Source organism: Ictalurus punctatus, chromosome 20 (assembly GCF_001660625.3).
Source record: "Ictalurus punctatus breed USDA103 chromosome 20, Coco_2.0, whole genome shotgun sequence".
NCBI classification, from domain to species: Eukaryota; Metazoa; Chordata; class Actinopteri; order Siluriformes; family Ictaluridae; genus Ictalurus; species Ictalurus punctatus.
The window spans coordinates 23,217,294-23,244,304 of NC_030435.2; the positions used below are offsets into that span (position 1 = coordinate 23,217,294).

A 27,011-nucleotide genomic window follows, 5' to 3' on the forward strand; every position below is an offset into this window, starting at 1 on the left:
GTGTCTTTTAGTCCGTTTCTGAGTTATAATCAAATATCCAGTGAAACACCAAATGTCCTTACAACACTTATTTTAGTTCCAATGACGTAGTATGATTTTTGTTCGTAGTGATATTTTGTATGTGAATTTTATTAATTCGTTGAATTGTAATGAATTCAGTTGTAATTATTTCAATTTTTTAAAAAAAACTAAAACTAGGTCAGTTATTTTCAATTAAGTAATTAGAAATACATTAAAGTTTACGTAGAGCTTTAGAGAGAATATACAGTGACATTTGATTAGTAAATAAAATATAAATTCTACAGAAAGTGTAACAGTTGGACTAGGTTAAAGAATAAACTTTTCTTAATAATTATGTTGTTAGATTGATATTGTAAATATATTTTAGATGTAGCCATAATATATTACGTGTTTGATCAGAACGTTTCTTTTTTTTTTACTCTAATATATGAACGATTAATTAAACAGGTCACAAAGATAGAATTTATTTGTTTAAGATTGGTTTTCGGGTTTTTTTTTTTTTTTTTTTTTTTAATCATTAATTGTATTTATTTAATTTAAGTAACGAGTATACAGATTTCCGGTTTCCCCCCCTCCCATCCCAAAGAAGTTCCGCCTACTCTGCCCTGATTGGCTGACTAACACCTCTCGTAATCACATACACGCCTGTGATTGGACAGCTCCTCAGTCGTTCACGTCGCCGTGGCGACATTTAATAGTCGAAGCGCCAACGTTCGCGCGTCAGTATGGACCAATCAGCTTCCAGCCGTTTTTCATCAGCCAATCAGAGATGGCGATAGTGAGTGGCGTTTTGTTTGGATCCTGCTGCGATGGGTAGTAGGATAACATGGCGGGTTACAGAAGGTATTCGCGGTAACAACTTGTATGTTGTATTTTGATCATTCAGAAGTGCTATTTAATTTAGTGAATAGATACTGCATGAAGTGTTTACAAAAGTAGTTCTGGCATGCAGAAAAAAGTGGAAAAATAAGATCGCTAACTAGCTAGCACCTGACAACCTGTTGATTGATTTAAAAGTGTAAATGTAAATATGGTTAAAGTAGCCTATCTTTCTATTTAAAGCTTAAGTTAACGCAATTTAGTGTCAAATACTCCAACGTTCATGTGTACCGTGTGTTTTTATCGTTGCAGAATTAAATCAGAAATGCCGATCAGAAATAATCCGATTATTTCTGTGTCATGTAAACCCGAGTGAATCGGTTCCTTCTGCTCCTCACACGGCTATGAGAGTTCCTGATGTGTAACTCCGACCGAGAGCTGGTTGAAGATGTGCTGTCCTTGAGAAATCAGTTGAGAAGAACCGAGAGGAACCTACAGGCTCTGGGAGAAGAGTTAAGGTAAGAACAAGTGATTCACAAAGAGTCAGAATCATTGATTCACAAAGAGTCGGATCCTGTAATGAATCATATCTATCTGTACGACACCAGGTAAATTAAAGATGTATTTATTTATTTATTTTTTGTAAAGAAAGCGATCAGTTCGGTCCACAATTACGTTTAACTCGTTTGGAAATCTTTGAGGAAAAATCCACTCTGAAACGCGTTAAAGGTGCATTAGGTAAGTTTTTTTTTTTTTTTTTTTTAAGATTAGGTGTCTTAACGGTTATTTAAACATGGCTCCTGGCCATGTTCACGAAGCTCCGTCCCTCTGGATCTTAGAGTTAAAATTTTTAGTGATTTTGGAGCTAATTTCTTGGTTGGTGTTCTATGCGTTATTCCTGTGAGAGGCGGTTTAAGCGATGTCCGTCCAGCGCAGAAGTAGTGCAGACATCTACGCAAAAGCTGGACCCAAATTCCCAGAATACAATGCAGCTGTATGACACTGAGTTAGACGGCAGAGAGTCTGAGACTCGGCTCGGCGAGTTAGAGGTCTACGAGATGACTCGCGATCAGCATGAACGTCGTCCGTGACTGTTATCACGATTACAGAGGTCTGATTTTCTGCGTTTACTTTATTTTCAGCCAGTCGGAAAATGACAGCGTCGACGGCATCACTGAGCACAAAAGCGGGAGCGGATCAGACGGTTACGTCACCTTTGACGATCTTCACAAGCCTGGCGCCTTGAAAGCATCTTCATATCCAGGAAGAGTGGCGAGATCCAGCACGCCGAAGCCGGCGGGACAGAAAACCCGTGCAAGAGCGCACAGCTCTGACTGTAGGGTGAGTCTGAGTTTTTTGTTTTGTTTTTTACCCTTCAGCGTATTAGACGTTAGACACTTTAAAAGAACGGATGCTGTGTTTTCCCGCAGCCCCGCTCAGACCGAGACATGGAGACCGAGGCGGCTCAGCTCAGGAGGAAGCTCAGCTCGGTGAGGGAGGAGAACTCGTCTCTGGTGATGGAGAACAGGCAGCTGATCAGTGACCTGGAGGCCGCGCAGATCGAGATCGCCAGCTCCAAGTCTAAGGTACCTCACATCTCCTGGTCTGACCCACCGACTCTGACCCTGCCGCACGCTGGTACAGTAAAGCCCTCCCGAAAAGACTCTGGAGGCGTGATTTGGTTCCGTACGTTGACGTATTTCCTTTTGAAACAGGAAGTGAAATGTTTGACAGTAGTGAAGTAGTTCAATTTTTCAACAGGCTAATGAATGGCCACTGTAGAGCAACACCTGCTCTGGGGGCGGGACTTATAAGTTTTTTTGGAGAGCATTTAATTGGACAAACATGTATGTATGCATCACAGACTATAACATTTAACTGAGAATATTTCCCCAAACTATTTTTTTTAAATCTCTAGATAAACTATCACACGGTCCCCTCCGAAACTATTGGAACGGCGAGGCCAATTCATTATTTTGTGCTCTACACCAAAGACATTTGATTTGAGATGAAAAGATGGATATGAGAGACGAGAGTTTAGGATTTCAGCTTTTATTTCCTGGTATTTACATCTAGATGTAAATTTCAGGACGATCCAAAATCGTTGTCTTGGCTATCGCCCGATGTTTATGCGACGCCTCTGATTGATTTTTATCCCTTTTTTCTCAGCTTCACAATGGTTTGCTTTTCTCCCATAGACAGCTCTCTGGTCTTCATGTTGGTTTATCCGTTTTAACAGCAAATGCAAACCCAAATGTCTTCAGTCTACAGCAAAAACAAATGAATTGGCCTCGCTGTTCCAGTAGTTTCAGATGTGGACTGTATTTGTATCCACAACACTAAGCGAGAGGGACTACAAGATGTGAAAACAATTCATGGGACATTTTCTATTCTAAATAATAAGAATAAGTATATTCTGTCTCAGTTGGTCGATTGCTCTTGGCGTTAAAACATTGATCGGGGCTTTACTGTCTCATTTTGTCCTGCAGATGCGTGTTCTCGGTTCCACCATAGGTGCACGGACCTCCAGCGTTTCCATCATGAAGGAGCGAATCCTGGACTTGGAGGCACAGCTGGAAGCTCAAGCCACAGCTTTACGGTAACTTCACTGTTCTGCTGTTCTTCCTCACTCAAAATGGCCGCCAAAAAGCTCGGTCTAGCCGCATGTTTTCATTCCCCGTGTTAAATCAGTCCACGATTGAAATCCACGTTTAAGGGGAAGCCTTAAAGGTTCCACGTATTACGTAGTTCCAAGCAAATCTGTTCTAAACAGCTAAAAACTCTTAACCTGCTTTAAAATAAAACCCAACAATGAAGTTTTTCCTCTCCAAGAGTGTGGTAATAGATCATAGCTAGTGATGAGACTTAAAACAGGAATAAATTAGAAATTAAAATAGATTGAAATTAGGAATAAATGATAGATTGTGGGTAGAGATCGACCGATGTTGATTTATAATTTTTTTTAATAAGCGATTTCGATTATCTGCATGTTTGTGCCCGAGAACCGATATTTATTTATTTGTTTGTTTGTTTGTTTATTGTTTTAGTTCTGTTTTTGACACAATGATAATGACACCGCTGAACTAAACAAACCCTTTCATTTATAACAATTTTGTCAATGTCACTTCCTCCTTGCATAAAAAAACAAAACAACTCTTACTTATACACCAATCAATAGAGGGGTCTAAAAGAGTTTGAAAAAAATAAGTGCATCGTTACTGTTTGTTTGTTTGTTTGTTTTTAAATAAATAAAAGCTTCGATGAGGCGAACAAATAAAACACAAACCAAAGAACAGATCAGATGCAGTGCAATTCTCAAAACGCCCACAAGATGGCGCCATTTATAGGTGGAGCCGATATTACAAAACCAATATCAGGTTATGGAAAAATGCTTAAATATCGGCATAACCGATTATCGGTCCATCTCTAATTGTGTGCACCTATCTAACTGTGTGTTGTAGGGAAGCGGACCTGAAGCGTGCAGCGCGCGAACAGACCGCGCTGCAGTGTAACAGAGCGGTGGAGAAACTTGAAGAAGAGCTGAACGCGGTGAAATCGGAGCTGCGTGATAAAACTCGGCAGTGGAAGCGGTAAGGGACGCGTGTACGACTGCGTCCGTGTGTCTAGGCCTTTTTTTTTTTTTTTTAAATCATGTGCTTGCTACACATCTTAAATTCGAACGCCGTGAGGTCACGCAAAAACCGATCCCGGTCACGTCCGTATAAGCCGGTAACGTAATTATCGTGACGGGGCTACGCGTATCGTTAATGCACGTTAATCTGAGGGTAAGCCGTTCTTTTCAAAGGACGGAGCAGCAGAGGAACCAAGCTCTCCGAAACGCAGAGAGACTCACCGCGGCTTTCAGAGACTACAAAGAAGACGTTGCTGAAAAATTAAAGAAGGTAGTGCACAGTTTCTCCAAACTTCTTAAAGGGCCAGTCAGTGATGTGTTAAACAGACTGGCTCCGTTAGTCTTTGTTCGAGATCTGATCTAGACAACGACGTCTCTGTGTGGTGCGCACTGAAGTAGAACAATACCAGCAAAATTAGCTCTTTTTTTTTAAAATTCTCCATGTCCAATGTCTCTGTCGCACGCAGGTGATTGAGAATGAGAGCAAGCTGAAGGCGAGTTTAATCGAGTGCGACCGAGAAAGAGAGGAGCTGGAGAAAAGATGTACGGAGGTGGAGAGAGAGAGGGAGAGGACGAGTCACAGCCTGAGGTAAGAAACATCTCCAAACTCCGTCGCTGCGTGTGAGTAGAAGTCTGACGTCCAGCTGCGAAGCATAAACTATGGAATATCGTTTCGGTTTATCGGACCTTCTTCTAAATAAGTAATGTATTTAAGAATTCTTCCACCGGCACTCTCCTCTCTCTCTCAGTAGGGAGCTGAAGGAAGCACGAGTCCATTCCGAGGCTCTCTCCGCCGAGCGCCAGGAGCTGCAGGGCCGAGTCCGGCAGGCGTCGGAGCAGCTGGGTCGCCTGCAGAGGGAGCTGGAGCAGAAGGAGACGCAGCTGCAGGAGGTGGAAGGACTCAGGAGGGAGAGGGAGGACCTGCGACTCCTCACGGCGTGTCAGGAACAGAGGCTGACTCAGACTCACAGGGACGTGGAGCAGGCCAGAGCGGAGCTGGCCAGTCTGGAGAACGTTCTGGACATGTTGCATCTCCGAGAGGTGTGTGTGGACTCCTACAGGTCCTGCTAAGCGCGTGTGTGTATACATATATCAGATTATACATGGAGCCTAGTCCTGATGTATAGTCCCATCTTCTTGTTCGAAAGCTCACTGTGATTTACACAGGCCACGCCTCCTTTAGCTAAGACTGACTCACAGGCCACACCTCCTTTAGCTAAGACTGACTCACAGGCCACGCCTCCTTTAGCTGAGACTGACACACGGGCCATGCCTCCTTTAGCTGAGACTGACTCACAGGCCACGCCTCCTTTAGCTGAGACTGACACATGGGCCACGCCTCCTTTAGCTGAGACTGACACACGGGCCACGCCTCCTTTAGCTGAGACTGACACACGGGCCACGCCTCCTTCCCTGAGACTGCCACACAGGCCACGCCTCCTTTTGCTGAGACTGTGTTTAAAGGCTTATTGGTGCTTTTCCTATATCCATGTGATTTTCAGAATCGAGATGGAGAGTTGTGTGTGAATCCCTGTCTTTTACCCTCGCTGACTTCGACCGCAGTCACAGAGAATCTCCAACACAAGCCAGGTGAGGGGTTAGGTCTGAAAGTGTGTGTGTGTGTGTGTGTGTGTGTGTAACGGGTACAAGCAATTTCCTGTGTGGTGCTAAATAACTCTAAAGGTGAAAGCGCTTCGTTCCTCTCTAACGTTAGCCCACGGTCTTGTCTGTGCGCTGAATGACGCCACTAGGTGAGCGGTACGGGAAGCTGCTGGCGGCGCTGCAGAGCGTGGAGAAGGAGAAGGCGAGGCAGGCGAGCGCCGCACGGAGCCTGCAGGACAGACTGAGCCGAGCGCAGGAAGAGATCTCGTCCCTCCAGACCTCCATCACTCAGAGGGCCTCTCACTACCAACAGCTTCACAACCAGCTCCTGGATAAAGCTGCTCAGGCCACCACGCTGGAGAAAGAGGTGCTTCACGCAGCGTCGTGGCTCAAAGCAAACGCATCGTTTAGCGCAGATATGACCTCATGACCTTCAGATTAGTAACCCAGAAAGCCTTAACCAGAAAAGTCCCAAAAGCACAAATTCAATTAAAAACATGCGTTTATGAGACGTTTATGCGTACGACACGTCCTTTAATACACGAATAGTGTAAAAATAAATAAATAAATAAAATCACTGACACATCACCGTTGTATAAGTCTGTCACGGTAATATCCTACACACTTCACCGTGTGAAGTTGAGTGTGTTCAGTATGGATACTGAAACGACTTTAATGGTGTAACAGGGTCTGATCTGTGTCCTGATGTGTCCTGATGTGTGTGTGTGTGTGTGTGTGTGTGTGCAGCTGAAGAAGAAGAGCGCTCGTCTGGTTGTGGTGGAGAAACAGCTGCAGGAGAAAAGTGCCGCTTACTCACAGGCTGCTATTAAAACCAGCCAGCTGGAGCAGGAGATCATGGTCTCACACACACACACACACACACACACACACACATCACAGTTTATACGTCTATACTTTTTGTTTGGTTTTGTTTTATTTTAATCTTAATGACTATAGATTACAGCTCACGGAAATCCCAAATCCAGTATCTCAAAATATTAGAATCGAGTGTAATGAGTGTAGAGTAGATGGGAAGAGTTCCACTCTTTGAGTTAAATTTCAGGGAATGAAAACGAACACCTCCACGATATTCGAATTTTTTGAGACGCACCCGTGTACGAGTGTGTTCGTGTTTTTATTTCGTTCTGTGCAGGAAAAGGACAGCAGCATAGATCACTACCAGTCGCTCCTAAAGAAGACACAGAGCGAATACCGGCAGGCTGCGGAGACCTCCAAGATGGCCGAAACGCACAGATGCAGGGAACTGGAGGACAGGATGGAGGTGGTGAGTGCGTGAGGCGTGCGTGAGGCGTGCGTGAGGCGTGCGTGAGGCGTGCGTGAGGCGTGCGTGAGGCGTGTATTCTGTTGACGGACCCGATGACGACGGGCGTGTATTTGTGTGCCTGTGCGTAGTTGCGGTCGCGTCTGGCTCAGAGTCGGGCCGAAGTAGCGGCGTTGAAGCAGACCGTGTCCGATCTCCAGTCAGAGAAACAGGAAGTAGAACATCAGGCCGGTTTACTGCAGGCGTCTGTGGATCGGCTCACACAGGTCTGCTTCCTGAAACGACAGCAGCGAATCAGAGTGCTTTTATAAATATGAATATAAACGTACGGTTCATTTACAGGAAATGGAGATGAAGAACGTGCGTAGTGAAGAAGCAGCGCGTGCTTTTGAAGAGCAGGCCTTGGAGTCGGCTTCTAGAGTGAGTGTGTGTGTGTGTGTGTGTGTGTGTGTGTGTGTTAGTATAACTAAAAACGTAGTTATAGGCCACCCTGCTCTTCTAGGAATGTTTAGACAGTACCGCGGCGTGGAATGACGCTTTATAGCTGTTGCGTGCAGATGAAGTTCGTGGAGTCGGAGCTGTCGTGCTGTAAGGAGGAGCTGAGCGACGGCCTGCGGCGGGTCGAGGAGGTCAAGCAGCAGTACGAGAAGCAGCTGGAGCTGAAGAACTCGGAGGTCCGCGTTCAACGTTTACGCGCCGATATATAACACGATCTATACACAACATCTTGCATGATGATCCAGAATAATGCATTACTCAGCGTAAATAATGTTAACTATTAATACAACCCCAGTTCCACAAAACTTGGGACGCCTTGTGAAATGTAAATAAAAACAGAAGATCTCATAAACCCAGATGTTCTTCACGATCGAACGTAGAAAACACGTCAAACGTTTAAACCGAGGAAATGTACCGTATAATGCTGCATGGATCAATTTTGTGGGTGTGTGTGTGTGTGTGTGTTAGTTGGCAGTTCTGCAGGAGGCGGTGAGGAGCAGAACGCTGGCCTGTGAGAGCTCGAGTGAGGAGAACGTGCAGCTGCAGCGCTCCATGCAGAGACAGCACGCCATGTTGCAGGAGAGCACCAGCCGCATCGCACAGCTCGAGTATAGCCAGAGTCACCTGCAGAGCCAGGTACACACACACACACACACACACACACACGCCGCACGAGTGTCCCTGCATCGATGCTCAGTTCAGGGTGCTGACTGTGCAGAGTTTCGCATGTTCTCCCCATGTACATGTGAGGTTCCTCCATGCCCTCTGGTTTCCTCCCAGCTCCCAGAACCCCAAAAACGCTGGCAGGCGGATCGGCGCCGCTTAATCGCCCCAGATGTGAACGAGTCCATGAATGTGTCCGAGTATTCCCGTCTCACATCCGGCGTTCCCGGGATCCACCATGAACCCTGATCATGATAACGTGCTTAAGTCGATGCAAAGGCGTGTAGGCGGGGGGGGGGGGAAGGCTCCGGGTTACGGATCAGAAGGTCGGAGGTTCAACCCCCAGCACTTCTAAGCTGCTAAATTTGGGCCCTTGAGCAAGGCCCTTAACCCTCTCTGCTCCAGGGGGCGCCATATCATGACTGACCCTGCGCTCTGATACAGTTTATGAAGAAAAGAATTTCCCTTTGCTGTAATGTATATATGTGACAAATAAAGGCTGAATAAAAGCGACGCCCGGTGCCGTATGTCGTATTACAAAGAAGAAGGAAACGGAAACGGCGCTCGAACCAAACCTTGCGGGACCACCGTATTCCATCCACGTGAACCTGACAAGAACTAGTCTGTCATTTACTACTTTAACCAGCGCTTATTTCGTGCCGTTGTCTCTCGGGACGCACGAATGTCGTACACCCGTATTTTTTATTTAGACTTTAATACGGAACATAGATTTTGGGCGGTTCTCTTATCAAAACACTGACACTAACAAACCTCTCACAATGTATTCATTGTGGTACTTGTAGACGTTTTCACGAATAACCGTTCCTCGAGGAGTTCCTTCTCGACCGGGACGAAGGTTTACAGACGACTTCTGTGGGAGAGTTAATCTGCGTAGGTTTGCGACACCGAAGTGGGTCAGAGCGTGACACACCGAAAAAAAAGACAGTGCTTGTTTCAAGCTTAACTTTGACGTTATGCCTTTAGGCGAAATGGCTCATTTGGTGTATTTAAAAAAAAAAAAAAGAAACAAACAAACAAATAAATAAATAGAGTTCACCATGATGTCTGCGACATTCTGTAACACTAAAATAAAATACAGTACTGTGACCTATGTAATACGTTATAATGGTATAATATTTGAAATTCAACTGTAATAATACCACAGAATTCTGCATTCTGATTGGTCAGAAGGTGTCGGTTAATATTCTCTAACGGCGTGCAAATCACAGGTTTGTATAAATGCACTCGTTCTAATACGTTATCGTTTCTACAGAAACAGCTCGTTCACAGGGAGTCGTACGTCGACGGAAGGAGTCTCCAGCGTCGGCGCTTTGTACGAGTCAGAGATAAAGCTGTAACTTGAAGTTTTCCGATTCCGCTTCATGCGGCGTTCCCGTGCTGCAGGTTTCTCAGCTGGAGCAGGAGCTGGAGAGGGAACGCACCACGTCGTTACACCAGCTCAGGAGGAAGCAGGTGGAGGTGGAGGAGGCCAAGCAGGAGGTGCAGAAGAAGGAGAAGCAAACTGCTGAACTCTCTTCTTCCATAACGTGAGTCTCAGACGGTCGGTAGTTTGTTTTTTTTTGTTTTTGTTTTTGTTTTTTTCCTTTTCAGTCGCTCAGGTTCTTTCGAAGCTCTCGGAGAAGCTCCTTCGGGTCCGTCGAATCGACCCGACCGGTCTCGCACCAGCTCTCGCGCAACCGGAACCAACATCGTGTCACTCTTGTATGATAAGGTCTGATTTATATATACGCGAACTATATGGCCAAAAGTATGTGGACACCTGACCGTCACACCGAGGTGCACAAAAGGTGCGAGCTCCGTGAAGACATGTTAGTGTTAAGGTTGGAAGAACTGGTAGAAGAACTCGCGGGTCCTGCACCGAGCCCTGACCTCAACCCCACTGACTCATCACCTTTTGGGATGAACCGGAACAGGAGCCTCATCGCTCGACATCGGCGCCTGACCTCAACCTCGCTACTGCTCTCGTAGCTGAACGAACACATACAGCCATGCCACAAAATCTAGTGCAACGCCTTCCCAGAAGACAGGAGAAGACTGGAGCGCATTTATAAATGTAGAGTAAGGGACCAACTCCGTGTCGGCACCCACGGTTTTAGAACGGGGGTAACTGATGGAGGGATTTCTCACTCCGCGCACACACCCTGCGCCGACGTCTGCCTTGTGATCTTTCCCACCGTGATGATGTGAATGAGCTTCCTTTACCCACACAACATCTCTGTGCAGCTGGTATCTGAATTCCAGGCCGCCGCACAGCCTCGGGCGCTGTTTGTCGTTCTCGGAGAGTCTCATGACTGTCACGTTGTCTCGACAGCTGCGTACGTAGGTATAAATATCGAGCCTTTCCTTCTTCTCCTCAGCAGTAGAAGACTGCACGGCAGACCGATTCTTGTCTACAGCAGTTGTGATGATAAGGTTTGATAAACAAACCATCAAACTGTTTGTCGATCATTTTATTCGTTCTGAATTTGCGCACACGTGTGTTTTTTTTTTCTTTTTTTTTTTTCTTTTTCCAGGCAGCTGAGCTCCGAGATGAACGCATGCAGAGAGGAGCTTTCAGACATGGAGAAGGAGCTGCTGCAGCTGAGGAGGGACAGCAGCTCTAAAGCCACACAGCTCAGTCAGATGGAGGAGACGCTGCAGGAGACCCGGGGCATGCTGGATAAGAAGAGTGAAATGGGTACACGATAAATAAAATCGCAGTAACGTAGTAACCGTCTTCTACCACGGCACGGCGCTGTAGAGTCTGATTGCGTCTGATGCGTTTTTGCTCAGTGGTGGACCTGGAGGAGAAGCTCCACCGGAGCGAGACGGACAGGCGGAACTCTCTGCAGCGGGCTCGCCTGTTGGAGGAGCAGTTAAACACGGTGCGCGGCGAGCTGTCCGACACGCTCGGCCACCTGGAGGAGCTGAGGGACGTGCTGCAGAGGACTCAGCTCGCCGCCGACCAGCGGCAGGCCACCATCCACCAGCTCACCGCAGAGCTCAGGTGAGGCTCCTCCCCCCAGCAGCTACGCTGTCGGTCGCGGAGAAAGCCAGCGAGGCTCGTCACGTTCTGCGACCTCGTCGGCCCCAGAGAGCGTGTATGTATGTGTGGGCGTGTCTCTTCTAGCGCTTCAGCTCCAACTGGGTCAATCATCACGGTCTCTCACTCTCCTTTTTATTTATTTATTTTTATTCGTTTTATGTAAATATATGCAAATCTGCCTCTTTTTTTTTTCTTTTCTGAATAATAAATTGCTTGATATGATGCTTTAAGATAAATAAATAAATAAATAAATAAATAAAGTAATTTGATACATGAAAACATACAGCAGTATCTACACTTTAAATCCTCATTCAGAAGTTCTATCCTCAACCCCACATGCCCCGCCCTTCCTTTTTCCTGGTAAACCCGCATTTGCATATTGTAACCTGATTGGCTGAGATATTTTAGCGACGCAAGAACTCTTTCCTGAAACGCGGTTAAGACGAAAAGCAGGTCGATTTAAGGTGATTTTAAAGAGCCAGTACCCTGAGGAGAACCGTGACTCCTCTGCGTTTTTATTTTTATCTCGTGGACCGGGTGTTGCGGTTCACTCGGGCGTGTTTAACACGCTGAACATTCTCCACAAGGGGGAGCTAGTGCCGCTAAAGGAAGCTCCGAGTCCGCCACCTTTTTACGAAACACCTACAGCATCATCGCACCAAGCACAGTAGGGTTCCTTAGTAGAACCGAACTGAAGGAGGACATTTTGTATCCTCGCTCCTTCAAAATGGCTGCTCAGGATGTGCGTCAAACCTGTAATGTCGGCCTGTTTTTATTTTTATTCACGATCATTTTTATTGTAAATTACATATACACATTTTGAGTTATGAAATATATATATCTACATCAAGAAAAATATCCATCCTCACAGTGTCCCATGAAAACAGAATCGCATCATAACCCTGAAGAAACATCGACTGTTTCAAGTAGAATTTTATTTACCCTAAGGGGGAAACAACGAATATATCGTTACACCACGTGTTCCACGCTGGTGAATATATCAACGAATATATCGTTACACCACGTGTTCCACGCTGGTGCAAAGTTGAATTCAGCCGCTTAAGATCGTTATCGTACGATGCAGAAATGACCGTCAGCAATCATCTATGCCATGTTTATCGGTTGTTTAAAATAATAAATAAATACAACATCTTTAAAAAGGTGCCATGTAATTATATGACCCAAATACACACACACACACACAACTCATAATTACTGTAAAGATGTGTATTTCTCCTTCTCACACACACACCGTGAGTTTAACACCAGACCTTTCGTGCATTGTGTGTTCATGGAGCTCCACCCACTCCGCGGTCCGGCTCGATCCAGTTCACCTTGTCGCTTGTTTATTTAATTTCATACGTTTCAAAAGGTGCACAGAAGAAGGAACGATAGAAACGCAACGTAAGCCAGCAGGTAGAAATATGGCTTCGTATGTTTCGAGGTATGAAGGTGGTCGGTGTAAATGAGAAGGAAGAAAGTGTTTTGTGCCTCGAGCAAATGATTGAGGTCTCAGATTTAGGGCAGAAAGGGGATGCTCAGTTAAATGTGATGGATTTCTGTTTAACTGTGTGTGTGTGTGTGTGTGTGTGTGTGTGTGTGTGTGTGTGTGTGTGTGTGGACAGGGAGAGCCAGCAAGAGCTGGAGGAGAGGAATCATGAGGTGTTGGATATGGACACTGCACTGAAGGAGAGACAGGGGGAACTGCAGCAGAGAGCAGAGCTGGTAACACACGCACGCACGCACACACACACACACACACACACACACACGTCATGAGAGCAGAGCAGGTGTTTGCCATTAAACCGAGAACCCATGACGCATTTTGCTTTAGACGTTACAACCAAAATTCACAAAAATTCTCTATTGTACAAGAGTCTCTCTTCCTTTGCATTAAAGCGGCAGTATGCAACATTTTCGCCCGAAAAATTTACAAGCGCCAATACTTTTCGAAAAATCCTCAAAGGCAAAAAATATAAATTAAGGGTCAAAGGTGGAACATGGAACTGATGCCAGACGTGCGGATTGTTTATTAAATGTGTTTACATGATCTGATTATCTTATTTGCACGGTTTATTTATTTACATTTTTTTCATCATTTTATTTGCATCATAAATGAAGACAGTGTCGAGCGCGGTTTGCGTAGATTCCGTTTAAAAAAACAAAAAAACAAATAGATATTTAGAGGTAAAATGACTCTGGTGTTAAAATGTAGGAATTTTTTTCTTCACCTTCAGAGTTTATTGGCTTGGTTGCTAGGCAACCGGTGAGGTGCGACATTATGAATTTCGACGCTGATGTGTAGACCTGAAGTTTTCCCATTACATGAGTGCAAGTCAGCGTGTTGGATGAGCTATTTCCCGAAATCAGATCTTTTTATTTTTAAATGAAAAGTGCATGCAGTAACACATTTCTACCAGAGGGGTCTCCAAAAATCGGCGTTTGTGACTATTCACAAACAATAGGGTAAACAGTACGTGAAAAGTGAGGGAGAGTTTTAAATAGGCTTAAACACTCGCTCGCTTATCGGAGAATGTATCGCAATTCAACCAAGTCATTTTTTTCTTCTTGGAATTAAGATTAGAGTTTGAAAATCTGTTATGTTCCTTGGCCTTTCTGAACCCTAAAACTTATTATATTCTGACAACACGGTGAATTATTAAGTAAATATTAGATCTGGGTTCCCTTTAAGGTTAATAAAAGTGCCTCGTTTGTGTTTGTTTTTTGTTTCTTTTTTAAAAAAATTTATTTCCCCCCATGTCCAGCAGATGGCACCACGAGACGCGATTTGGAGGCTGTTACTCTTTTTCAGTGCTTTTAAAGTATATACAGATAAAATGTCAGTGAAAACATGCTTGTTTCACTTGCAGCTCGGACAGCTGGATGTGGTCATTAAGGAGCATAAGCTGGAGATGGAGAGGAAGGTGGAACATCTGCAGGAGGTCCAGGAGAAGACCGAGAGAAAGCTCAGAGAGAGAGAGAAACAGGTACAGAGCTCCTTACACGTGTTTAAAAACCCACATGATGCGGTTATCTGAGGACAGAAGGGGGCGTCTCTGACTCTGCGGCTTCGCTTGTAGGTGGGGTTTCTGACTGAGAAGCTGGAATTGGTCAAATCCCAGCTCCAGGGGAAGGAGGATCTGGAAAAGGTGAGAAACAGCATTGTTTAAAATTTTATTTTATTTTTTTTAAAAGTCAAAAAAAAACCCGACGCAGCTGTGCTGTTGGATCAGAGGATACGCAGTGAAGCGGCGTGACTGTTGACACAGCGCAGTTGAGTTCTCGCTTCTGATTGGTCGGAAGAGGAGGTGTTGATGAGTTGTCTATAACAGCAGCCCTGTCCGTAGCAGGTTTATATTAACGCGCTCATTCTAGTAATACGTTATCGTTTCTATAGTAACAGCTCGTTCACATTTCACATACGGTGAGGTTTTCTGTACGGAGATGTTCATGTGATATTTATGGAAGGAGTCTCCAGTACCAGAGGTGAAGCTGTAGCGTTAAGTTTTCCGACATCTTCGGGTTTACATTCTGCGGTTTCTCGTTAACGTGACAAGCTGCGTTTAGAGAGTGAGAGTGTGAGAGAGTGCTTATAGAGGGTGTGAACGTACGATTACACTTCTAACTCCTGAGTGTGTGTGTGTGTGTGTGTGTGTTTCAGAGTGCGTTGGAGCTCGGTCAGCAGCTGCGTGTGTGTCGCGAGCAGCTCCAGAAGAGCGCTCAGGATCTGCAGGACACACACACTCGCTGTGATGCTCTGAGCAGGCAGCTGGACAGCGTCTCACAGCAGGAGAGACAGAAGGTGCAGGCTTACACACTTTCCTAAACTGTTATACATTCATATACACAGGGTAGGAAAGGGTGGCATGGAGGAGCAAGAGGCCACGCCCCCTTCAGTAGGACTGACTGGCATAGAGCCCATGCCTCCTTTACCATTACTGTGTGTGTGTGTGTGTGTGTGTGTGTGTGTGTGGACCTTTGGCCAGTGTTGTATTTAATGAGTAACTGTGTACGTGCGCAGAGTACGATCATTAAATCCGACTGAGGCGTGAAGTAAAGCCACGAACTCTTATCCTGTAACTCCACACGTGTTTTCTCCAAAAGAGCAGGAACTAAAAATGTTCCTAGAACTGTGGAGCAGGAACTAAAAGCTTTGTTCGCTTTTTTAAAATTATTTATTTATTTATTTATTTATTTTATTATAACTGCAAACAAGACGATGAGGTTGTGTGAAAGTTCCTTATATGGTGTAGATGCAGCATCTGTCTCTGTCTCTGTCTCTCTCTCTCTCTCTCTCTCTCTCTCTCTCTCTCTCTCTCTCTCTCTCTGAGCCGTCAGTTATCTCTCCCGATCTCAGTCATTCTCCCTTTTTGTCTTTCTTTTTCTCTTTTTACACTCTCTTTGCTTCTCTGTGCCTTTGCTTTCTCTCTTTACTTTCTTTTTGCCTCTTCTTACTCTGTTTCTCACGTTTCCTCTTTCTCTTTACTCTTTCTCTCTTAACACTTTCTCTTTGCCTCTCTTTACACTCTCTTTCTCTCTCTCTCTCTCCACCTTCTGTCTCTCTTTATGCTTTCTTTTTCTCTCTCTTAACACTTTCTTTCTCTCTCTTTACGCCTTATCTTTCTCTCAACGCATTCTCTCTTTACACTTTCTCTCTCTTTACACCTTCTTTGTCTCTTTACGCTTTGTCTGTCTTTACACTCTCTCTGTCTCTCTCTTTACACTTTCTGTCTCTCTACACTTTCTTTTTCTCTTTACGCTTTCTCTGTCTCTCTGTTTACACTTTCTCTCGCTTTACACTTTCTTTGTCTCTTTACGCTCTCTCTGTCTCTCTTTACGCTTTCTTTTTCTCTACACTTTGTCTCTCTCTTTACGCTTTCTGTCTCTCTCTTTACGCTTTCTGTCTCTCTCTTTACGCTTTCTGTCTCTCTTTACACTTTCTTTTTCTCTACACTTTGTCTCTCTCTTTACGCTTTCTCTTCGCTCTTTACACTTTCTTTTTCTCTTTACACTTTCTGTCTCTCTTTACACTTTCTTTTTCTCTACACTTTGTCTCTCTCTTTACGCTTTCTGTCTCTCTCTTTACGCTTTCTCTTCGCTCTTTACACTTTCTTTTTCTCTTTACACTTTCTGTCTCTCTCTTTACGCTTTCTCTGTCTCTCTCTTTACGCTCTGTCTCCCTTTATTCTTTTTTTTTTTTTTTTTTTGCTGTTGTCTCACATAAAGTCCCTCTTTACATGTCCTCTTGTTTTACGCTGCTCAGGAACCAGGTTGTACATTAACATTAATGGCTTTCTTGCTCTGTGGGCAGCGCATCAGTGATCCAAACTGCTCGTGCGTTCGTACGTGCGTGCGCGTGTATGTGTGTGCGTAGGAGACTGACGTGCAGCAGCTGCGGGAGAAGCTCCGTGTGGTTGAGAAGTGGCGGCTGCAGGGTGAGGCTCAGTTGCAGACCACAATCACCGAACTACAACATGAACTGCAGCAGCAAAGAGAAGAGCACAACAGAGAGGTACGCACACACGCGCACACACACACACACACACACACACAGCTACAGCAGTTCTCTGAAGAAAAACCAAAATGAAAGGAATTTAAGTTAAGTTTAGTTGGGCCTAAAACGAGTGCACGGTATTTTTCTAGCCGATCAGCCAAGAAGTGTTGAGGGATGTTTTTAGCTTTGCGCTCAAGCTACGATGCTGTTGTCACTAACCGCAGACCGCACGCCTAAATAATCACACGCTTCTCTCAAGTCCCCATAAAGACGTCACGTGTGCTTAAACAGTTTCTAAAAACCAAGCAGAATAAGTCTGTAGAGTAAGTAAGGAATAAAACCCCTCCACGTCATGCTGTAGTAGGAAAACGATCACTGCGAGGGTGACGCGATGAAGCAGAGTCACTGTTACCACCCCGACCTCGATTCATCTCCTAAACCACACAACTACAGAAATCCAGTCGTCCACATTCACGCCGTTCACTTGTGCGTCTGTTTGTTCCTTCCTTCCTTTCTTTTTAAACCCCGAAGGTGTCGGCTCTTCAGCAGACCCGTGGGCAGCTCCTGAAGGTGTCCGAGCAGATCTCCGTCAGCCTCCGAAGCTCTCAGGAGCAGCTGGAGGAAGCCAGAGCCGACGCCGCCGAGCTCCACACGCAGCTCCGGTCCACACAGCAGCTGTTACAGCACGCCAACGAAACGCTGCTCGTTAAGGTCAGGACGAGAAACCTCAGTATCGCGCATCCGATCCGATCCGATCGACCAGGGGGTGGAGCCTGTAACCGTTAGTACAAGTATGAAAACAGACAAATAAAAAACCCGAATTTATCCGAGTCAGCGTTCACACTTGGTACGGAATGGGGCAGCCGTTTAAAAATTTGGCCCAGATGTGCTTCGTGACATGCCACGCCCACTTTTTTAAACCGTATGCTTATATTATTAATTATAGATACATTATTGTTGATTTTTCTTTGAAATCTGGCTTACACACACACACACACACACACACACAATTTACACTTATTTAAAAGATGAAGCGATGCTAAATGTCTCGGTCTGTGGAGTTTTCATTTCGTTCATATATTACGGATACACTAAATTTGCGGCTTCTGTTTCTAAATATTAAAGCGTGGTGTACGTTTATAGAGCTGCTGTTGTTGACACTGTTGAGATGTTGAACATTTTTACTAAGAATTTACAGAATGTCCTGATTTATCGACTTTGATCTTGCCATGAAAACAGCCGTTGATGCTGACATGGCATTAAAAGAACAATAAATAAATAGATTCTGATTTTACATCAAAACTTACATAAACGTCCCGACCAAAGTCCGGACCAAATTTTGAGACGGCCGCCATTTTGTGACGCGCGAGAGCTGACTCGGGGGTGTTCGGGGGTGTTCGGGGGTGTTCGGGGGTGTTCATGGGTGTTCATGGGTGTTCATGGGTGTTCATGGGTGTTCAGGGGTGTTCATGGGTGTTCAGGGGTGTTCATGGATGTTCATGGGTGTTCATGGGTGTTCAGGAGTGTTCAGGGGTGTTCAGGGGTGTTCAGGGGTGTTCATGGGTGTTCATGGGTGTTCATGGGTGTTCATGGGTGTTCATGGGTGTTCAGGGGTGTTCAGGGGTGTTCAGGAGTGTTCAGGAGTGTTCAGGAGTGTTCAGGGGTGTTCAGGGGTGTGTGTTTTCATACTTGTACTAACATGAGGATTTCAGTCGTAGCGTACCTTTAATCTTGCTTTAATCATACCCAAACATTTAGCTGTGGAATATCTGGCAGGCGTTTATCATTTCTGATGAATTCGTAGGAAAAGTTTCAGGTATTTAAACACCGTGCATCGATGTAGGATAATCGTAGTAGTGATACGCCAAGCGTGGGAGTGTCGGGTCTGTTTACCTGTAAGCACTGGGTGTGCACGTGAGGCGTTAAACCGATGAGGAGAGATCTGTTTTGGCACACCTGAGGACATTTAAAGCCGCCGAAGCTGTTTGTTGAAGACTTCTCAAGGTTACACCCTCAGAGCCTGTTCTTCTGGCTGCTTTTGGGTCGTGTCGTGCCAGGCCCTGTCGCTTGATTTACGGCTCAGACTCAAAAGATTTTTGTTACGAGAACGCCGTAAAGCATTTCAAACTTGATTCGCCTGTGAGGAGTCTTCACGGTCGTTCGTTGGCGTCCACCGAGACCGAAAACACGACACGGACTCCCTTCTTTGGCTTTACGTGACCTGTTTTGTCATTGGTTGCAGGTGGAGAAGGTCTGCACAGGCACTCTGTCTACCCCCACCCACAGATTCCCTCTCCTCTTAGATGGACATTCCCATACCAGTGTCCCCTTCAGGGTTTCCAACTAGTTGTCTTTCCCGACACTGTTCGATCGAGAACTGACCAGGAGGCATCTTCGTAAGGTCTCTGAACCGCCTCGACTTGTGCCTCTCGAGTAGCTGGAGCAGCGTCTCTTCCCACAACGCTCTCCCATGCTGCAGAGGACCTCACGATGTTTCAGAGCGCACGCCCGGCAATCAAGGGCCTATTTAGTTTGATTTGTCTAGCGCTTTCAACAACAGCAGCTTTACAGAAACATATAAACACAGGGTGGAGATTTCAAGCGTGTGAATTGATCCCTATCGAGCGAGCCGGTGGAGACGGTGGTGAGGAAAAACTCCCTGAGACGATACGAGGAAGAAACCTCGAGAGGAACCGGACTCCGAAGGGAACCCGTCCTCGTCTGGGGAACGAGAGCCAAGCGTGTTAGTTTATAGACGTAAAATACTGTCGTAGTTACACAGTAGTTATTGGTATTAGTTATTAGTAGTTATTATTAAGTTGGAAATAAGAAGAAAACGGCAGTTAAGAAGAATTTCATTCGTTCTTAGGAATGTTTCTCAGATCCAGTCCGAGGTTCCCAGCCCTGGTCCTCGAGGAACTTGTTTCTGTCTGCGTTGTCGTTTTTTTTTTTGTTATTGTTGTCGTTTTTTTTTTTCCTCGCTCTAATTAAATCGACTAATTAACAGGTTCCTGATTGGTGGCTCGCACGTCTGTCTACAAAATCTGATAAATCCTTAAGACCATGGGAAAGCTTTTATTTTTCCTTTACAAGAGTTTTAAATCAACTAGCTTATCAGGACTGTTTTTTTTTGTTTTTTTTTTCATTTTTTTTTTTTTTATTAACCCGAGTAGCAACGATAAACTCCACATCTGTAGATAAATTAAATTAAACACCGACGCTTTTTCGGTCAGCGATCAAAGTTAGCGAGGTTCATATTTCCGGTCGGTTCGTTGGCGTCGCTTATTTGCATTCAAGTAAAAACACTGCACATTCACGTTAGACATCCATCCATCCCTCCATCCCTCCATCCATCCATCCATCCATCCATCCCGCTTTATCCTTTTCAGGGTCATGGGGAAACCTGGAGTCTATCCCAGGGAGCATGGGGTACAAGGCGGGGTACACCCTGGACAGGGTGCCAATCCATCGCAGGGCACAATCACATACACACTCACACACCCATTCATACACTACGGACACTTTAGACACGCCAATCAGCCTACCGTGCATGTGTTTGGACTGGGGGAGGAAACCGGAGTACCCGGAGGAAACCCCCGCAGCACGGGGAGAACATGCACACTCCACACACACAGGACCACGGTGGGAATCGAACCCCCGACCCTGGAGGCGTGAGGAGAACGTGCTAACCACTAATCCACCGTGCTCCCTCCATTAGACATGTATTTATTATTTTGCGTCGCTGCTTACAGACGAGGCCACGCCAAAAAACAACATTCTCTCACTCGAAAGCGGCAGAAAACGAAACCCATTCTCACCTCCTCCCTTCATTCCATAAATATCTGGCACCCTTACTGCGGTTTTGAGAACACAGGAACGTTCCTTTCTGATTGACGTGGGTGTGTCCGAACAGGAAAGATTCGAGAACATTCAAGCATTATGTCCTGAGGTGTATAATAATAATAATAATAATAATAATAATAATGATGCTAATAATCCATAATAAGGTTTCAAACTCCACGACTGTATAATCGTTTATTCGGTTTGTCAGTTGAAATTCATGAAGTTGTCGCCTTGACCGATCAGGAGTTGAAAAACGTCTCACACGTGTTTTATTCACGTTAGATTAATCCAATCTTATCTGGTTTAGTACGTGCAGAACGCTGTCTAATTACACAACTCGCTCCTACGTTCCAGGAATCGGAGATCGCACGTCTCCAGGCGAAGATCTCCAGCCTCGAGAGAGCCTCCGAGCTCCACAGCTCCACGCTCCATCACGAGTCTGGCACATTTCCTCCCCTCTCTCCTCCTCTCAAAGACCCTGCGCCAAATGTCCCCCCTTCCGTCAACGACCCCCTCGGTCGCTCCAGCATCTCCTCCAGCTCCTGGAGGGAAGCCTCGTCAGACGTGTCTCTGGAGCTCTCGGAGAGCCTGAAGGCCAGCGTGAAGGCGGCTCTGAAGCCTCCGGGTTCCCCGTGCAGTGGCTGGCAGGGCCTGAGCCACACGGAGCTCTCCTCCGGCTCAGACATGACCTTCAACCCACTCACCTACATGCTGGATGGAGAGGAACCCGAGGAAGCGGAAATGGACTCTCTGTCAGGCATGCTGAGATTCGTTAATCAGACTCTGGCCCTGCAGGAACAGCACTCGGACACGCACGTCCAGGCAAGTTAGAACAGGAAGTGAAGGATCTCTTAATGCAGATGTTTCTCAACGGCTTTACGATCAGACACCGAGGATTACGCAGTTCCCGATGGGTTCTTCAGACGTTTAAGAGTCGAGGTTCTTTTTGTTTTCCTTCTATAAAAGGACCGCAGCGAAGACGGCTTTGAAGGGGAGGGATCATAACAGGAAACGACGTTTTGAAGAGGATCCTTAGATCTTTCCAGAGTTTAATACATCCTGGTTGTGGTTCCTGACCATCTGATGATCTGGTGTTCTCCCGTAGGACTCGTTCATGAATTAAAAACAATCCTGGCCACTTGAAGTTTCAATTTTAATATTTTTATATATATCCACACACACACACACACACACACACACACACACACACACACACACACACACACACTAATGTGAATGTTGTGTTTTTGCCCCTTTTTTATTTTTATACGTCTTCAATAAAATGAATCTGTTTTATGATTTATGAATGTTTTCTCTTTGATGTTTGTTTACGTCACACACTGGTCAGTTTAATCCGATTTTATACCACAGGATTTGCTGTTGCAGGAAATGACGTCACTTCAGCGACGGTAAGCGTCAGGCCGCGTCACATGACTCCGTTGTCGATTATTTTCCTAACACGGCATGCCCCCTCCATTACTTCTCACATGAAACATGAACATTACGCGATGGCAGCAGATTGCTCGTACGAACTTCCCCCGGTTCTTTATGTTTCTGGACCGATTCACCTCCATTAGCGTAAGGAGCTAGCATAAGGACTTTTAATAAGTCACTCTGGATAAAAGCGTAATCCTTGTTCCAGTAATTCCATCCAAAAAAAACCCCCCAAACGTTCAGCTGTGGAATGAATCGGAACTCAGAAACTATGCTAGATAGCTAACGTTAACTCTAGCGCTTTCTTTATCTACTACACGGCGAATTTCTCGTTTCGTTTTGAGGCGGGTTTGTAGAGCAAAAAAGAGCACCGGTAGCGGTGGTGAAAGCCGACGAACAAGCAAACAAAGGACTCGATAAACATTCGCTCGCGAACAAAAGACGGGGGTTCTGCTCAAAGCTCGCTTGAAATCTTTCTCCCTCAAACGCCGGCTTCGTGCATCGAAAACGTCCTTTGTTTGAAATACGATGCCGAAACGAGCGGCGACGACGAATCCGTTCTCGCTGTTCAGATCGGATGATTTTCACGCCAGCATCACTCCACGCCTCATCTCCACTGAGGCTCGTCGCGTCGTTCCAAGAACAGGAACGAAAATAACTGAAATAAAATTAGAAACGTGTATAAGATTGTAGGTGTGCAGTACGATCCTGAAGGATAGGGTTTGTCGTGTAAACTCTCTGGATTGAGAATCGACCGAACGTCACGTCGTTCATCATCACGACGCACGACGACCATAAACGAGGACGAAAGGGGAACTAGTCTCGCCCGAGAGCGAGAGCATGGACGGTGCCAAAGAAATGAACATAGACAAAAACAAAAACCTACACTAGGCTGGATTTCATGTAGCTGACCTGACTCCCAAGAACGTGCTAACTACACTAGGCTAAGCTAACAAGAAATACAAGGGTGTCGGTGGAACCCGCCCTCTAGCCTCGGGTGTCTAGAGATTCAATCACACCCACGTGATGGGATGTAGGTCACACACAACCTTACCTGTTCTCAAAGCAAGGGAGCTAGTATAAGGGTGGAAAGGAGAACAAAGCAAACAAGCCAACGCTCAAAACAGCAGGCTAACTCAAGGGCATCAATCTTCTGCTTTTAAATGGACGGCTCCGCCTCTTTCGGCCAGGTTCCTGCCTTCCCATTGGTCGGGTCTTGTCGAACAGTAAATGGCGACCTAATAAATCTGCCGTTCTGTTAATCCGTGTAACAGTGATGGTGTGGAGAAGGACTAAATCGCCGTATTAAATTCATCAAACATCAGGTTATATTTTTACACACCAGCTCGGTCTTTTTTTCACTTCTTCAATAATGTGTGATTTATGATCGCTGCGTCGATTCGATTCGATTCGCTTTTTATCTGTGTAGCACTTTCAACAGCGGACGTCGTCGACGCAGCTTTACAGAAACATATAAACACAGGGTAGAGATTTTAAGCGGAAGATCTCCCTGAGACGGTACGAGGAAGAAACCTCGAGAGGAACCCGACTCAGAATGAAACCCGTCCTCATCTGGGGAACGACGGAGAGTGTGAAAGTGAAAGAAAGGTCATTATGGTGTTTATATGAAGTCTCTTTGTTGAACTTGTTCACTAAAGGAGACCCGAGTGTAAACCTGCATGTGATTCATTTCACTCGCTCCCTTGTAAATCGATGCGTCGAGCCGAGTCACCCCCCGTACACCCTTTAGTACCGGCCCGGTCAGTGCTGCGATAGTTTAAATGACACCAATTGTTTGTTTATATTTCGGGAAATCGAACCAATTAAATTCGCTAGGAAATATCGTGGGTAGGTACGTCCAAGGTAATAACCGCACGGGCACGACGATGACCTGGAGTGATGTAGCTGAGGTTGAGGAACTGTCAGATTTCACACGCCATGTCGGCACTGCTGACATTTCTACATCTGGATTAGTTCCAGTGTTTACGACGTGCAGAGTGATTAGAGATTCTATTTAATCCCCTCCCAACAAAAAAAATGTTTGGTTTAGGCCCCGCCCACTCCGGGGTTAAGCCCGAACACAGATACGTGTATGTTAAGCTATCTCTCGGATGGATGAAGTGATGTGGAAAAGCTCCTTCTTTCAGGTATACATCCTGCACTGGACTTCCTGCAATGTGAGCGTATAATTATGCAGGGTTTGGTTTTGTTTGTTTTGTTCTCTCTGTGCACCGGGTCATGTTTAAACACATCGCTATCCCAGACTGTAGGCGTGTCGTTTTTTGTTTCCATTCTCGTTCCTCCGAAAGACGTTTCCAAATCCTTCTGTCCACTACGATCGCTTAAAATATCACAAAAATATCTTCGGGCTAAAAACAACCACATTACAAACACAACATGAATACACGCAGTATAAATGCATTGGTAATGTCTTCTATAGCGTACCTAACCCCATACAACCCCCTGACCTGTATAAAGGATCATAAAGGTTCAGGAAACCTTTATACGTTCATAAGAGCACGTTCGCCTCACGCCTCCAGGGTCGGGGGGTCGATTCTCGGCGTGGCCCTGTGTGTGTGGAGTTCGCGTGTTCTCCCCGTGCTGCGGGGGTTTCCTCCGGGTACTCCGGTTTCCTCCCCCAGTCCAAACACATGCATGGTAGGCTGATTGGCGTGTCCAAAGTGTCCGTAGAGTATGAATGGGTGTGTGAGTGTGTATGTGATTGTGCCCTGCGATGGATTGGCTCCCTGTCCAGGGTGTACCCCGCCTCGTGCCCCATGCTCCCTGGGATAGACTCCAGGTTCCCCGTGACCCTGAAAAGGATAAAGCGGTGTAGAAGATGGATGGATGGGAACCGTGCACTGGGGTTTGTGTAATGCGTTATCTAAGCCTTGAAGTATAATGCCTTATAACATGCATCCTCAAATACTCCAGTGTTTTATAAATGCCCAGAACTCTTCGTACGAGCATTATTCCAGGTCATACGTGAAATAAGTGGGTTTAATGAATGAATGAATTTTGATTTCATTTCAAATGTGAATATGGTATAATTACATTGCGTTCACTGTACTGGAACAGACCTGATGCATGAATGACCAGCTTATTCCACAGTTTATAGACTCTTATGTATGCTTCATTCATCAGAAGTGCTGATACAGTGGGGTTTTTTTTTTTTTTTTTTTTTTTAATCTCCGTGAACGTTCGTCTTCAGAGCTCAAAAACGTCGTTAAGTCGCGTTTAAAAGAATCGTCGCGCATCTAATTAAAACGGGTCGATACTCGAGGTCGTAGGCGGACGAACGTTCGTCGGTAGAGTACAGACGGGGTTATAATGAATAACGTAGTTGTGAAGTTTTCTCATCACGAGGTCTCGCCGATTGTGAGAGTGACACGTCGCACGGTTCTGCTTTCGTGTCGCGGTTGTGTGTTTTCGAGCGCGGCAAGAGGATGTGAGTCAAGACTGACCTGATTGCCAGAGTTAATCTCACGCAACCATTCTGTCTCGTACGAGAATCTCGAGCCTGATTTTCGTCCCTTACGCCGGTGGAAATATTCTGCCGTTTAATATAAACTCGCAGGACCGATGAACGTTTTCCACGTTCGCTCACACCTCCGGGATGTTTTATTTTTAAAACGCATTATGACCCCGTTTATGAACACGTCCCCATGGTTTTGACAGCTTGCACGCTGGCGTCTGCCAGAGGGTTTTGTGGTCATGTCAATGGCGCTCTCGGAGAGGAAGTGGGGTTGTTGTTTTTGAAGCTGGTGTGCTGTTCTTGCGAGCTGCAGAACCCTGCTTTGAGACCTGGTTTGTGTGCTTTGATTACCTTCGGCTCAGTGCAGAGCTGTTGATGTGAAGACTGGATTTGAATGTTGTCTTTGTCTAATGCGAGAACGCAGCTTTGCAATTCAAATCCGACAAAGCCGTGAATCTTATCTGCGAGTCCCCTCCGGAGCATCTGATGGGCCTGGCGACGTTGTCACCTTTCTGCCCTGGACAGGATCTACACCGCGGTTTCCTCACTGGTTGGTCTGAATGGAAACTGGTGCTCTTATCTGCAGCGTTGGTGCTGCAGGGCCTTGTTCTCTTCCTGATGCGTGCTCAGAGCTGCGCTGATCAGAGTCACGATAACTGTTTATAGTGAGGCGCTTTAGAGAGAAGAGAACAGCGAGCTGTGACTCAGTCACGCACATTACACGGACAGTCGTGTCAGTTTGATATACTCAATCTATCATATACTTAATCATATTACATAATATGATATACACCCCTGCACTGGGACTTATAGTATAGGCCCAGAGGCCACGCCTCCTTCACTGGTACTGACAGGCACAGAAGCCACACCTTATTAAATGGGACTATCAGGAATAGAGGCAGACGCCCCACCTTTGTCAATGGGATTGTTCAACCCAGGCCACACCTCCTTCGCTTTGACTGACAGGCACAGAAGACATACCTCCTTGAACTGACAGGAGCAGAGGAGGAAGCTACACTCCCATTGCTGGTAGTGAGAGACACAAGGCCACACCTCCTTTACCGGGACTGACATGAATAGAGACAGAGGCCACACCTCCTTCCATGGGACTAACAGGATGAGAGACTGAGGCCACACCTCCTTTACCAGGACTGACAGGAATAGAGATAGAGGCCACACCTCCTTCACTGGGACTGACATGAA

The 27,011-nt window shown here is 45.7% G+C and overlaps 1 protein-coding gene across 5 annotated transcripts; it reads left to right on the forward strand.

The window, feature by feature from the left end:
* The first annotated feature begins 778 nt into the window (after positions 1-778).
* ccdc18 (coiled-coil domain containing 18) lies at positions 779-22,202 on the forward strand. 5 transcript variants are annotated; one of them, XM_017495486.3, is made up of 27 exons: positions 779-864; positions 1,153-1,358; positions 1,983-2,181; positions 2,271-2,426; positions 3,330-3,439; positions 4,302-4,430; positions 4,646-4,742; positions 4,939-5,060; positions 5,221-5,512; positions 5,974-6,061; positions 6,223-6,440; positions 6,821-6,931; positions 7,227-7,358; positions 7,487-7,621; positions 7,698-7,775; positions 7,913-8,029; positions 8,322-8,489; positions 9,921-10,063; positions 11,051-11,214; positions 11,310-11,523; positions 13,188-13,287; positions 14,433-14,549; positions 14,643-14,711; positions 15,224-15,364; positions 16,937-17,074; positions 17,588-17,767; positions 21,254-22,202. In XM_017495486.3, exons 2-27 carry the CDS (start codon positions 1,258-1,260, stop codon positions 21,728-21,730), a joined length of 3,996 nt encoding a protein of 1,331 aa, XP_017350975.1. In that variant the 5' UTR covers positions 779-864; positions 1,153-1,257; the 3' UTR covers positions 21,731-22,202. The 5 variants fall into 5 exon arrangements, with proteins under 5 accessions (XP_017350975.1, XP_017350974.1, XP_017350978.1 ...); XM_017495485.3 differs by having other exon boundaries at positions 783-883; XM_017495489.3 differs by having other exon boundaries at positions 783-883; positions 7,227-7,355.
* The last annotated feature ends 4,809 nt before the right edge of the window (positions 22,203-27,011 follow it).

What these genes read in the sequence shown, in the direction of transcription:
- ccdc18 (XM_017495486.3), top strand. Translation starts at nt 1,258, where the DNA reads ATGTGTAACTCCGACCGAGAGCTGGTTGAAGATGTGCTGTCCTTGAGA. An exon ending in CTGTGGATCGGCTCACACAG is followed by an intron (nt 7,622 to 7,697) that starts GTCTGCTTCCTG and finishes GTTCATTTACAG; the next exon opens with GAAATGGAGATGAAGAACGT. An exon ending in CACAGCAGGAGAGACAGAAG is followed by an intron (nt 15,365 to 16,936) that starts GTGCAGGCTTAC and finishes GTGTGTGCGTAG; the next exon opens with GAGACTGACGTGCAGCAGCT.